The sequence below is a fragment of the Phoca vitulina genome, unplaced genomic scaffold, assembly GCF_004348235.1.
Source record: "Phoca vitulina isolate PV1807 unplaced genomic scaffold, GSC_HSeal_1.0 scaffold80, whole genome shotgun sequence".
Taxonomy (NCBI): Eukaryota; Metazoa; Chordata; class Mammalia; order Carnivora; family Phocidae; genus Phoca; species Phoca vitulina.
The window spans coordinates 1,837,479-1,851,485 of record NW_022589783.1 but is presented as its reverse complement, the minus strand read 5'-3'; the positions used below and the strand labels follow the sequence as shown (position 1 = coordinate 1,851,485).

General features: G+C 45.2%; 1 protein-coding gene across 6 annotated transcripts in view; it reads right to left on the bottom strand.

Moving 5' to 3' along the window:
• Positions 1–10,236, bottom strand: part of LMBR1 (limb development membrane protein 1) — a 164,159-nt gene extending 153,923 nt beyond the window's left edge. For 3 of the 6 annotated variants that reach the window (XM_032394417.1, XM_032394418.1, XM_032394416.1), the window contains exon 1: positions 3,189–3,406. In XM_032394417.1, the coding sequence (XP_032250308.1) occupies positions 3,189–3,314 (126 nt within the window). In that variant the 5' untranslated portion in view covers positions 3,315–3,406. Of the gene's footprint in view, positions 1–3,188; positions 3,407–7,600; positions 8,133–10,009 lie in introns of those variants that run through there. The other 3 variants (XM_032394414.1, XM_032394415.1, XM_032394413.1) reach the window with 3 other exon arrangements.
• Between the last annotated feature and the right edge of the window lie 3,771 nt (positions 10,237–14,007).

The following is a 14,007-nucleotide window of genomic DNA, read 5'->3' as shown; positions in this document are numbered from 1 at the left end:
AGGCAAGGGAAGCAAGGGCAAAAATGAACTATTGGGACTTCATCAAGTTAAAAAGCTTCTGCACAGCAAAAGAAACAGTCAACAAAACCAAAAGACCACCGACATTATAGGAGAAGATATTTGCAAATTACATATCAGATAAAGGGCTAGTATCCAAAATCTATAAAGAACTTAACTCAACACCCAAAGAACAAATGATGCAATCAAGAAATGGGCAGAAGACATGAACAGACATTTTTCCAAAGAAGACATCCAAATGGCCAACAGACGGGCACCTGGGTGGCTCAGTCGTTAAGCGTCTGCCTTCGGCTCAGGTCGTGATCCCAGGGTCCTGGGATCGAGTCCCACGTTGGGCTCCCTGCTCCGTGGGAAGCCTGCTTCTCCCTCTGCCACTCCCCCTGCTTGTGTTCCTGCTCTCACTATGTCTCTCTCTGTCAAATAAATAAATAAAATCTTTAAAAAAAAAAAAACAAAAACAAATGGCCAAGAGACACATGAAAAGTGCTCAACATCACTCAGCATCAGGGAAATCCAAATCAAAACCTCAATGAGATACCACCTCACACCAGTCAGAATGGCTAAAATTAACAAGTGAGGAAACGACAGATGTTGGCGGGATGCGGAGAAAGGAGAACCCTCCTACACTGTTGGTGGGAATGCAAGCTGGTGCAGCCACTCTGGAAAACAGTATGGAGGTTCCTCAAAAAGTTGAAAATAGAGCTACCCTACAACCCAGCAATTGCACTACTGGGTATTTACCCCAAAGATACAAATGGAGGGATCCGAAGGAGTATGTGCAACCCGATGTTTATAGCAGCAATGTCCACAACAGCCAAACTATGGAAAGAGCCAAGATGTCCATCAACAGATGAATGGATAAAGAAGATGTGGTATATACATATACAATGAAATATTATGCAGCCATCAAAAGGAATGAAATCTTGCCATTTGCAACCACGTGGATGGAACTGGAGGGTATTATGCTGAGCGAAATAAGTCAATCAGAGAAAGACATGTATCATATGACCTCACTGATATGAGGAATTCTTAATCTCAGGAAACAAACTGAGGGTTGCTGGAGTGGTGGGGGGTGGGAGGGATGGGGTGGCTGGGTGATAGACATTGGGGAGGGTATGTGCTATGGTGAGCGCTGTGAATTGTGTAAGACTGTTGAATCACAGACCTGTACCTCTGAAACAAATAATACATTATATGTTTAAAAAAAAAAAAAGAAGATAGCAGGAAGGGAAAAATGAAGGGGGGGAATCGGAGGGGGAGACAAACCATGAGAGACTATGGACTCTGAGAAACAAACTGAGGGTTCTAGAGGGGAGGGGGGCAGGGGGATGGGTTAGCTAGTGATGGATATTAAAGAGGGCATGTACTGCATGGAGCACTGGGTGTTATATGCAAACAATGAGTCATGGAACACTATATCAAAAGCTAATGATGTAATGTATGGTGATTAACATAATATAATAAAAAAAGGAGTATATGAGGATTCTCCATGCTACTTTTGCAATTTTTCTATCACTCTGAATTTATTTTAAAATAAAATTTTAAAAAATCAAAAAAAAAAAAGATTTTATTTATTTGTCAGAGAGAGAGAGCACACAAGCAGGGGGAGCAGCAGGCTCCCCGCTGAGCAGGGAGTCCAATGCAGGACTCGATCCCAGGACCCTGGGATCATGACCTGAGCCAATAGCAGATGCTTAACCAACTGAGCCACCCAAGCATCCCTAAGGTAGGTGTTATAATTCCCATTTTCACAGACAAGAAAATTAAGGTTCCAAGAGATTAAGGACTTGCCCAGTATCACACAGCTAGTAAATAGCAAATATATGACTGGAACCTACACTGCCCCAATCCAAACCCAACAAATCTACCTCCTTGTTCAGCTTTCAGCACTGCTGTGCAATAAAGAGAAGCTCAGGCTCTCAATAAAATAGTTAAAATTTGGAGTTTTGAAAGAAAATATTACACTATGAATAACAACAGTATAGGCCTCAATAATACATCTGATATTCAAATATACAACATCAACAAACTCATACATCAATCCCATAGAATCACTATAGAATCATGAATTAGCATGCTAGTGAAACAATCCTGCTTACAGTCCTAGATGGCCAGCTTTTTGTCAAATTCCATATTTAGTTATGGTGCTCTTTGAAAGATACATAGATTTGAGGAAAATTAAAATAATGTTAGATGAATGACTTCTAAAGGCCAAAAATTGTACTTTAAAGAGTATGTGGGGGGGGGCACCTAGGTGGCTCAATTGGTTAAGCATCTGACTCTTGGTTTCGGGTCAGGTCGTGATATCAGCGTCATGAGATCGAGCCCTGTATCAGGCTCTGTGCTGGGAGCCTGCTTAAGATTCTTTCTCTCCCTCTGCCTCTGCCCCTGCCCCTCCCCCCCCAATTTTCTCCCTCTCTCTCTAAAAAAATTAGGGCGCCTGGGTGGCTCAGTCGTTAAGTGTCTGCTTTCGGCTCAGGTCATGATCCCAGGGTCCTGGGATCGAGTCCCACATCGGGCTCCTTGCTCAGCGGGAGGACTGCTTCTCCCTCTCCCTCTCCCCCTGCTTGTGTTCCCTCTCTCGCTGTGTCTCTCTCTGTCGAATAAATAAATGAAACCTTAAAAAAAAAAAAAATTTATTTATTAAAGGATATGTGGAATGTTCCTGAAGCCTAAGCCCCGAAGACGTGTGAAAAACTGATATTAATTAAATATCAGAATACTTTAACAATTCTATCTAGAGAATCTATGGCCTACACAACTGAAACACTACAAGTTTTATCATGAGTCCTGCCACAAAAAGACCCACAAAGAAAAGAAAATGATATTTTATTCCCTCTCCAACTTCAAGTTCCCCTCACACAATTTGAAGTCCATGCAAATTTAATTCTACAAAGCTTTTTAAAAAAACAAAAATTTCTGGCACCCCCAAATTTCAAGTCACTCCTGGTGGAGATGGGTCAGCAATGGAAAGACAAGTAAAGTGGGACGACAGAGAAATCGTTTTTACAATGTCACCTTGGGAAGGCAAATCCGAGCTGCAGAAGGGATCCCACTACCATCTGTGGGGGCAGTAGAAAAACAGGAACATAAAAGATAACAAGTGCTCTGACACAGAGCTAGGGTTCTACACGCAGCGAATGGGAAAAGTCACCCAAAGCATCTCCCACCTCCAGCACACAAGTTCTTCTGTGCCAGTGGAATGATAGGAGTTGGGTCCCAGGAGGCAACAACTCTGAGCCAAAAATCAGAAAGACATCTGGATGAAAGAACAGACAGAAGGAAATACTTCTCATAATGCATATTATTCAAAACAATCCAAAATGCATCACAAGGATCCCACTGAAATTCTAGGGAAGGGGATTCTGAAAATTCTAACACACAACAGATAACAGATATTAACAGTGTAAAATTAGAATTTATTGTCTTTATTGTGTACCCTTTCTGAATTGTTTCATCTTAAGTGTTAAAACATTTACAAGGGCTTTCAAAGATAAATTCTGAACTTTATCGCCTCATGTGTGTTTTTTCTTATAATGTCTTAAGTTCTTTGAATTATCTTACCACCAAGGTTTTCAGAAAATTAACCTATACTACTATATTTGTATATAATCTTCAAAACCGTATCACCATGAGTAAATATTTACAATTACCTTCTACAAATACAGTGCAGAATAAAACAAAAGCATACAGCTCTCAGAGAATATATATTCTATCCTACTGTATAAAATTAGCTTGGAAACAAAAGGAAAACTAATAACTAGAAATCGTCCTGAAATGATATGGCATTCTTTGGATGCCTATACCTCTCAGGAAATGTACTTCCAACTATCACTTAAGATGGAAAGAATAAAAAGAAAAAAAAAAAATCTTACATGCAATTAAAAATGCCTCAGTCTCCTTCAACCCCAAGTACAAAACTAGAGAGAAGTGCGGTATACTCACAAGGAGAGCAGTGAAGGTCAAAGCCTCCTGATGAAGGTTTCTGAGTGGCTGCTGTAACCAATTCCCGCAACTTAGCACTTAACACAAATTTATCACCTCATAGTTCTAAAGGTCACAAATCCAACATGGGTATCACCGGGCTAAAATCAAGATGTCAGCAAGGCTAGTTCCTTCTGTGACGTGAACTCTAGGGAGAATCCATTTTCTTGACTTTTCCAGCTTCTAGAGGCTATTCACTTTCCTTACCTTCAAAGTGCTTCACTCTACCCTCCGCTTGTTGTCACATCTCCTTCTCTGACTCTGACTCTCCCACCTCCCTCTTATAAGGACCCTTGTGATTACACTGCATTCACCCAGATAATCTAGGACAATCTCTCCCTTAACACAATCACATCTGCAAAGCCCTTCTGCCATGTATGATAACATACAGGTTCCAGAGACTACCACATGAACATCTTTATGGGCTACTATACCACCTACCAGAAGTTCATTTAACCCAGTTTAGCGAAATCAAATACAAAGAATCCTCTATGCCTCTATCCCATTCCTTTTTGCTCACCTGTGTTATAAAATCAATATATGTCAGCTATTGGATTTGTATCTACTACGCCATTCCACTATAAGACTTTATGGAACACACTGAGAAAGAGAAAAGCAGCCCCTGACATCTGGAAGCTGGCCTGCTACTATCAGCTAGGCCTTGTTGTTGCTACAAACTGGCCAGCAGCTCAGAGTGAGGCACTCACAGCTAGATCCTGATGATTCTCCTCTTGAAAATAAACAACTTCAGAGAACATCAACATCAGAGAAGGGCACTCTGTGACCATAATGGACAAAGAATAAACAACATCACTCTGTAATCATGCCTGAACAAAGCAAAAAACATGAATACCATCCAAATCATAAAAATGACTAAATATCTCCCCACCATGCCTTACATGAATGACTTGCTTCTTTACCAGTAAGTTTTAACTTCACCCCACCCAGTCTTCTTTCCTTCTATATAAGATTAAGATACTCAATCATAGAATTATCTCTGCTTCCTAACAGCATCCAATACAAATCAAAGCCCCATTTCTTTAAACTCTTTCCAAATCACCCCGCACAAGCCCAAATCCTATTTTTAAAAGTTCCTTTCAAATGCTCTCTTATTGAAACACCCCACAATTCCCAATGGTGTGCATTTTCCCTTACTGCAACATGCAATCAACGCAACTTGTCCAACTACAGGTATATTCCTGGTGGTGTTTGGCTGGAGAGCAGTGACAAAGCTCAGAAAAAAATTACAGACCTCCAGACAACTGCATTTCAAATTTAGATACAAGACTGATGACTGGCTCCCATCTTCTGCCCAACCTCTATTCTCAAGAGGGAAGGGCTAAAGTTTTTATCTGCAGTACATGGAGTGAGCCATGGAGATGAAGGCAAGACCCTGGTAGAAAAAGGCAGGTAAACTCACCTAGGGAAGCAGTAAAGACAGCATGATTCCTGGCATCTCCATTATATCCCCACTCTATGTGGCCAAAAGGAAGCCAAGTAAATTAGAGGGTCCTAAAATCTCCACTGTTGTAAAAGTCCTAGTGAACCCCAGAACTGCACCAAAAATACTACAGCCAAGTTAGGGAGCGTAAACCATAGCCAGAATAAGGAAGAATTTAAATTGTGCCGCTAGACCCCAAAATTCCCTGCCCGCTAGTTTCGTTAAGTTCTCCTTGGTCCTTTCATTAGCCTTACAACAAGCATTTTATGTAACCAACCTAGCTGGATCCCACATAACCCTGTTATGGTGGAGGTTTAAACTTTATAGGGCTGTAAATATAGTACAGGCTATGAAATCAGTCTGCCTGGATTCAAACTCTCGTTCCATCACACGCTGACTATGCCACCTTGGCTACATGCTGTGAAATACCTACTTCATATGCTTGTTGTGAAACTCAAATGAGATACCTAGTAAGCACTCAATAAATGTTATTTATTATTAATTTAGTGAAGGGATTCTGAGGATATTTTGGTACTGTTATGTATTAATCTGTGACCATTTTAAAGTAACAGCTATATCAGTGAAAGTGGCAACATAAGAAAACCATTTGGAAGGTACCATCTAAGTAAATGCACTCAAAGAATAAGAGTACTGGGGTGCCTGGGAGGCTCAGTCAGTTAAGCGACCAGCTCTTGATCTCAGCTCAGGTTTTGATCTCAGGGTTGCGAGTTCAAGCCCCCTTGGGCTCCATGCTAGGTGTGGAGCCTACTTAAAGAAGAACAGATGGACCAAAAGACAAGTGATGCTGTGCAACTACGGCAGGTGTAAAGAACAGGAACATATAAATTACTGTCCGTATTTCAGTTCTCCTGCTGGATATTTAATAAGCTCGAGTCAGTGCTTTCGTATCCTGGGTAACAGTTCATGTGTGCATACTATTCATTGGTTCATGCAGGTCACACATGAACCAATGAAAAATCTGTGTATGAACCAAGGATCATAATTAATCCAATTCTGTGCACCTGAAGTTCAAAAGAAAAAGGAAAAAAAAAAAAGCCAGCAACAGGAAGAAAGAAAATAGATCATAGCCACCTGGTTAATAGATTTTAGCTACGTCATCACTGAAATAATTGACAAGAGAACTCTGAGATATTCATAATATTAAAGACAAAACAGGATTACTACATGAGTATTTACAAGTTAAACACTACACAATATACAAAAATTAACTCAAAATGGATCAAAGACCCCAAATGTAAGAGTTAAAACTCTAAGAAGAAAACATAGGTGGAAATCTTCATGACATTAGATTTGGTGATGATTTCTTTAATAAAACACCAAAAGCACAGGCAAAAAAAAGAAAAAAAATGTATAAAATGAACTTCATCAAAATTAACAACTTTTGTGCATCAAAGAACATTATCAATAGAGTAAAAAGGCAACCCACAGAATGGGAGAAAATATCTGCAAATTTGATAGTTAATAAGGGATTAATATCCAGAATATATAAAGAACTCCTGAAAGTCAACAACTAAAACAACCTAATTCAAAACGGGCAAAGGATTCAAATAGATATTTCTCCAAAGAAGATATACAAATGGCCAGGAAGAACATAAAATAGTGCTCAACATCACTAACCATCAGGGAAATGCAAATAAAAGCCACAATGAGATACCACTGCACACCCATTAGGATAACAATTATATTTTAAAACAACACGTGTTAGTGGAAAAACTGGAATCCTGGAGCGCTGCTGGTGGGACTGTGAAATGGTACAGCCACTGCAGCAAACAGCAATTTTTCCCAAAAAAATTAAACATAGAATTTTTTTTTTATGTGATCCCACAATTCCACTTCTCGGTATGCACATATCTAAAAGAAGTGAAAGCAAGGTCTCGAAGAGGTATTTGTACTTCTACACCCATGTTCATAGCAGCACTATTTACAAAGGCCAAGAAATAACCCAAATGTCCAGTGATGAATGAATGGGTAAACAAAATATCGTTATGTCCATACAAGTGAATATCATCCAATGTTAAAAAGGAAAAAAATTCTGACACATGCTACGAGATGCATGAAACTCGAAAACCTTATGCTGATTGAAATAAGCCAGACATGAGAGGACAAATACTGTATGATTTCACTTATATGAGATACCTGGAATAGTCAGATTCATAGAGACAGAAGTAGAATGGTGGTTACCAAGAGCTGGAAGAAGAAAGAAATGGTAAGTTAATGACTCATGGGGACAGTTTCAGTTTGGAATGACAGCAAAGTTCTAGAGATGTGCAGTGGTGACGGTTGCACAAGAGTGAATGTACTTAACGCCACTGAATTGTACACTTAAAAATGTTAATCACATGCTATGTATATTGTATCAGAAAGAAAGGTAAAACTTACAGCATTACATGGCAAAACCAAAAAAGAGTTAAATAAGAGAATTGGCAACATGTCCTAGAGAAAACTCAAGTATCTATGTTCACTCTAAATACGAATAATTTGATAAAAGAATGCCAAAGACGGGAAACCCAATGAGCCTGTTCACTTCTGCACAGCTTCTGTAGAGGGTGGAGTGCATTCACCACCCAGAGGTGCTGGTTCAGAGGAAGTTGGGGTGACAAGGGGCAGAACTAAGGAACTTTAAAATCAGTGCCAAGGGCGCCTGGGTGGCTCAGTTGGTTAAGCGACTGCCTTCGGCTCAGGTCATGATCCTGGAGTCCCGGGATCGAGTCCCGCATCGGGCTCCCTGCTCGGCAGGGAGTCTGCTTCTCCCTCTGACCCTCCTCCCTCTCATGCTCTCTGTCTCTCATTCTCTCTCAAATAAATAAAAATAAATAAAAAATAAAAAATAAAATCAGTGCCAAAACTAAGTTGTTTTCAGAGTAGCAAAGGTAATAAAGCTCCTGGCTACTATAACATGAGTCCTTTTCTCAATCCAAACGACAGAATATCTAATTAAAAAGTAAAGCCAAAAACAAATAGATCAATGGAACAGCATGGATTACAAAATTAAACCCCACAATTATAGTTACCTAAGTCATGACAAACGTCATAAACGGTGCTAAAGCGACTGGACATCCAGGTGGGGAAAAAAAAAAGACTCCTACCACAAAACATACACAAAAAATAAATTCCAGATGACTGCAGATCTGAATGGGTAGAGTAGATCAATAAAGCATTTAAAGAAAACACAGAGAATACCTTCATAATTTTGGAGTAGGCAAAGATTTCTTAAACAAGACACAAAGTACTGACCATAAAACAATTTCTGTTAAAGCGAACTATATGAAAATTAAGAATTTCTCATCAGAAGATAGATCATTGAGTGTTAAAGCATCCACAAAATGGAAAAAAAATTTGCAATACATATATCTGACCAAAGTATCATATTCGGAAAACATAAAGAAAACTTGGAAATCAATATTTAAGAGACTGAAGGACTAATTTAAAAATGGGGAAAAGACGTGAAGCTGCTTCACAAGAGTTGCAAATGACCATAAATACATGAAAAGGCACTCAAATTCATTACTCACCAGGGCGGTGCAAATACAATTTTGCGCGGTGAGCACGATGAGACGCTCGCTACAATGGCTTAGACGAAAGGGCAGGCGGAGCGGGTAGGAGCGGCCGCCCGCACGCGGAGCCGTGGGAGCGCACCCCGGCACGAGCCTCGGGCAGCGGCAGAAGAGCCGTCCCACCCCGCGGCGCGGCCCCGCGCCAGAGACGCACACGGGCCCCCGCAAACGGGACGCGCCGGAGCCCGGCCCGGGAACTCCTGAGGCGCCCGTCGGAGGAGAGGCAGCTGCGCCACGGCCCCGCGCCCGCAGCGTTCAGAGCGCCCGACTCCGAGCTACGGCGGCGCCAAGTGACCTCCACCTGCAGGACCAGGAAGGACACGAGAGGCCGCCCCGCAGCAGAACTTTCCATGCGCCGCCGGGCTTGCGGCCGAACGCGGGAGCCGCTAGTCGGGGCGGAGCGGGCACGGAGACACAGACGCGAGCGCACCGGGCTGCGGTGCGCGGGGAGAGGGCAGCACAGCCACGTCCGAGCGGAGCGGCAGGGACGGAGCCGCGCGCCCCGCACCACTGCCCCGAGCGCGGCGGACGTCGCCTGCACCGCCGGGCTCCCACCCAAACCCGCAGGGTGCTGACTAACGGGAGCGGAGCCGCAGAGCGGGGCTGCGGGCGCTCGGCAGTCCGGGCCGGGCCGCCACCACGTGCGCGGGCCGGCCGGGCCGGCGTGCAGCCCCCGCTCCGAGAAGGGCGCGAGGGGACCGCGCAGGTGCTGCGCGGCGCTCCCCGCCGGGGGGTCCGCCGGCCCGACGGCACGGCGCTGCGCCCACCGGAGCTCCGGCGCGGGGGGCGCGGGGCACGCAAGGCGGGGGGCGCGGGGGGCGCGGGGCAGGAGGCAGCCAGCACCGAGGGCCGGGGCGCCGGGCGCGGCGGGGGGAGGGGCGGGGGCGTGGCCGCGGGGCCCGGGAGCGCGGGGCGGGGGGGGCGGCCGGGGGCGCGGCCCGGGGCAGGGGAGCGGCTGGCAGCACGGCCGCAGGGGCGGGGGCCGGCTCACCGTGGTCTCCCGCACTTGGCTGTGGAAGTGCTGTTCCCGCGCCGACACCTCGTCCTGCCCTTCCATCCTCCCTCATGCCCGCCGCCGCGCCGCCCGCGTCCGCGCGCTCCGCCGCACCATCGCCCGCCGGTCCGGGACGGGAGCAGACTGACAGCGGGCCGCCGTCCGCACAGTCGGCTACCGCGACCGCCGCCGCCGCCTCAACCGCCTCAGCCGCCTCAGCTGCCGCCCCAGCCGCCGCCTCAGGCGAAGCCGCTCTAGCTGCGGAGGGCGGGCGCGGGGCGGGGCCGGGGCGGGACCTGACGTCAGAGGTAGGCGCTTTCGCGTCAGAGGAGCGCGCCGCGGCGTCTGCGAACGGGAGCCGCCGAGGGGCGTGGCCTATTGGAGGGGAGGCGGGGCCACGCCCCCAGGAAAGTGGAGGCCGGAGCCAGGCTGTCAGGACCAGTACCCAGCCGGTGGGGACGGGACGCGGGTCGGTCTGCAGGAACAGGTTCTTCCTCCTGAAGTAGGAGCGGGTGAGCGGCCGGCCACGGCCTCGGGGCAGTTGTTCCCGGCAGAAGGGAATCCTCGTGGCCCGGCACCGCCGGCGGAGCACTGCGCAGGGTCAAGCCGGAGGTCTCCCACGAAAACTTGGCTCCGCCAAAGCAGGTCAAAGGCCGGGAGGGACTTGCTTCGGACACGTTTTGGGCGGACCCCTGGAACCCTGGCTTCTGTGGACCTGATACCGGGTTTCCCCGCCTGGAAAGCGTAGATAGCCCTGAATGTGAGGCCCTTGCCAACTCGGCAGAGTCGCCCTCCCTGCCCCCGGGGTGTTCTACGACCCCCCGGAGACCCTCCGCAGACGTTTATGTTAGGGACCTCCAAACATACCGAACACAGTCATTCATCCCCATTGTACGTTCAGTATCTTTTTTGGATTTTTGCCATGAAACTGAGTTTGAAGGAATATTTATCATTTTACTTTTGGGTTTATTTGACTATAAGGAAGTCATTTAAATTGCTGTTGGCTGTGTGATTTTGGGGGGCATCTCTAACCGAAAATTCTAACGAAGTAAGAAAATCTAGAAATTGCTTTCAAATCATTTTAATGATATATGTGCATTTAGATTTTTCAGTATCTTTTGCAATTTTGAGTTAAAAATGTTTTCATGACTCAAAAAAAGTTTTTAAGGTCTCCAAAAATCGTGTCAACTCCATATACTGTGCTTATGATGCAGTAGGCTGTAAATTGTTGGTAGTGGGAGGACTCAGAACATGAGGTTTGTTCTGAGGGGGTGCCCCTGCGGCCATAGGCTGATAAGAAACCAGGAATGCTTCCAACTGCTTAAATGCAGTGTTCACTTTTATTTTTAAAATGTCTCAGAGTCCAAAAGAACCAGGGAAAGACAAAGTATCTGAATCTGTTTTTCTAGACACCCAGATTCTGAGAGCTGGGTTAAATACTTGTCCAAAATGATCTGCATAACTTCTGGGTTAATCTCTCCAGATCAGAGGGTAAGCAGATCAGATTTTAAGATGTAAGGTATTTAGGCGTGTTCCAGAAAGTGGGTGTATGTATTTCTGCTCTTTCTAACCCAACCTCCAAGCATCTAGAACTTTATGTTTTCTTTAGTCCTTAGCCCAGGGTAGGAGCCTTCAAAAATGGCCAGAAGCTTACCCCTCCCTATACATTCTCCTGTTTGCCTTGTGGCGTTGCCCCTCCTTCCATCAAGAAGTGGTGTTGGGGCGCCTGGGTGGCTCAGTCATTAAGCATCTGAGTTCAGCTCAGGTCATGATCCCAGGGTCCTGAGATAGAGCCCTGCATCAGGATCCCTGCTCAGCGGGAAGCCTGCTTCTCCCTCTTCCACTCCCCCCGCTTGTGTTCCCTCTCTAGCTGTCTCTCTCTGTCAAATAAATAAATAAAATCTTTTAAAAAGAAAGGAAGGGAGGAAAGAAAGAAAGAAAGAAATGGTGTTTATTTTCCACCCCCTTGAATCTGGGCCTGAACAGGTGACTTGCTTTGGCCAGAAGAACAGTAGAAACTATGAAGCTACTTTGAAAAGTGCTTGTGCATCAGGACTTGTCCCTTCTTACCACCCCTGGGCATCCTCCAACTGCTACTGTGCAAATAAGCCCCAACCAAGCTAGAGATAGGGATCCCAGTTTTCTCTGGCACCTATCTAACACACTCTTTTTTGCATCCCTCTAAAACATAAATCTTCCCAAAACAGTTTTTCTCCCCTGCTCAATGCACTGCAATGCAGTTATTCTCACTAACTGTAGAATAAAATTAAACTCCTTAACTTGGCATTCAAGAGCTTGACTTTGGGGCCCCACCCCACTCTTCCAGACATCCCCCCACTTCATTCCCTGAAGAGCTCTTGGCTACAGCCTGGCTTCCTCCTCTCTCCAATCCCCAATTCCAAGGGCTAGCCCCTTTACTTCCTCCATATCCTCTTTCCTACTATTCAGAGTCAGTGCTACCTCCCTTCAGCGTTCCCACCAAGACCTTCCTTTTCCGAAAAGGGAACCCTCTTACACTGCTGGTGGGACTGCAAGCTGGTATAGCCACTCTGGAAAACAGTATGGAGTTTCCTCAAAAACTGAAAATAGACCTACCCTACGACCCAGCAATTGCACTACTAGGTATTTACCCAAAGGATACAGACGTAGTAATCCAAAGGGGCACCTGCACCCCAGTGTTTATAGCAGCAATGTCCACAATAGCCAAACTATGGAAAGAGCCCAGATGTCCATTGACAGATGAATGGATAAAGAAGATGTGGTTCATATATACAATGGAATATTACTCAGCATCAAAAAGAATGAAGTCTTACCATTTGCAACAATGTGGATGGAACTAGAGGGTATTATGCTGAGCGAAATAAGTCAATCATAGACAACTATCATATGATTTCACTCATATGTGGAATTCAAGAAGGAAAAAAAGATGATCATAGGAGAAGGGAGGGGAAGAATAAAATAAGATGAAATCAGAGACGAGACAAACCATGAGACTCTTAACTCCAGGGAACAAACTGAGGGTTGCTGGAGGGGAAGTGGCTGGGGGATGGGGTAACTGGGTGATGGGCATTAAGGAGGACATGTGATAAAATGAGCACTGGGTGTTATATGCAACTGATGAATCAATGACCTCTACCCCAGAAACTAATACTACACTATATGTTAATTGACTTAATTTAAATTAAATAAATAAATAAATAAGACCTGTCTTCTCCACAAAGTCTTTCCTGATGATTCCAGACACTTCATTCACACATTCATCCAAAACTGTAGGGACACAATGGAAAGACTGCTGGGGTTCCTGGGTGGCTCAGTTGGTTAAGCATCTGACTTCCGCTCAGGCCATGATCCCAGAGTCCTGGGATCAAGTCCCGCATCAGGCTCCCTTGTCAATGGGGAGTCTGCTTCTCGCTTTCCCTCCATCCCTCTCCCCTGCTTGTGCTCTCTCCCTCTCTCTCTCTCTTTCTCAAGTAAATAAAGTCTTAAAAAGAGAGAGAGAGAGAAAGGGAGGAAGAAAGGAAAGAAGGAAGAAAAGAAAGAAAACTGCTTCAGTCCCTGCTCTCACAGAGGTCACAATCCAAGGGTAAAGCAGAAAGCTTACAGAGGTTATATTCCTAGCCATTCATTTGACCCTTAGCACACATGCCCTTGTATCTGTGTCTAGTGACAGTCAACGTATAAGCTCTTTAAGGTCTAGAGCATCTTTTCTTGCATCTTGTAAACATCTGTGCACTTCCTGCAATACCTAATAGAATGCCTTGCACAAAGTAGACACCTAACAAATATTTCTTGGTCAGTAGGCTGGTTGCCCTGAGAAATTTCCCAGACTTCTTCACATTTCAGTATGTCTTCAAATTTCTATATGGATGTAAATAATTGCCTGGGCCTTGCTGGTGCTTCCAACCTTACCGTTCACGGACGTCCGTGATGGAAGGCCATGCTTGTCACTCTGTCCTCTGGCTTCACTGCCACGTCATGTCCTTGAAACTGCTACA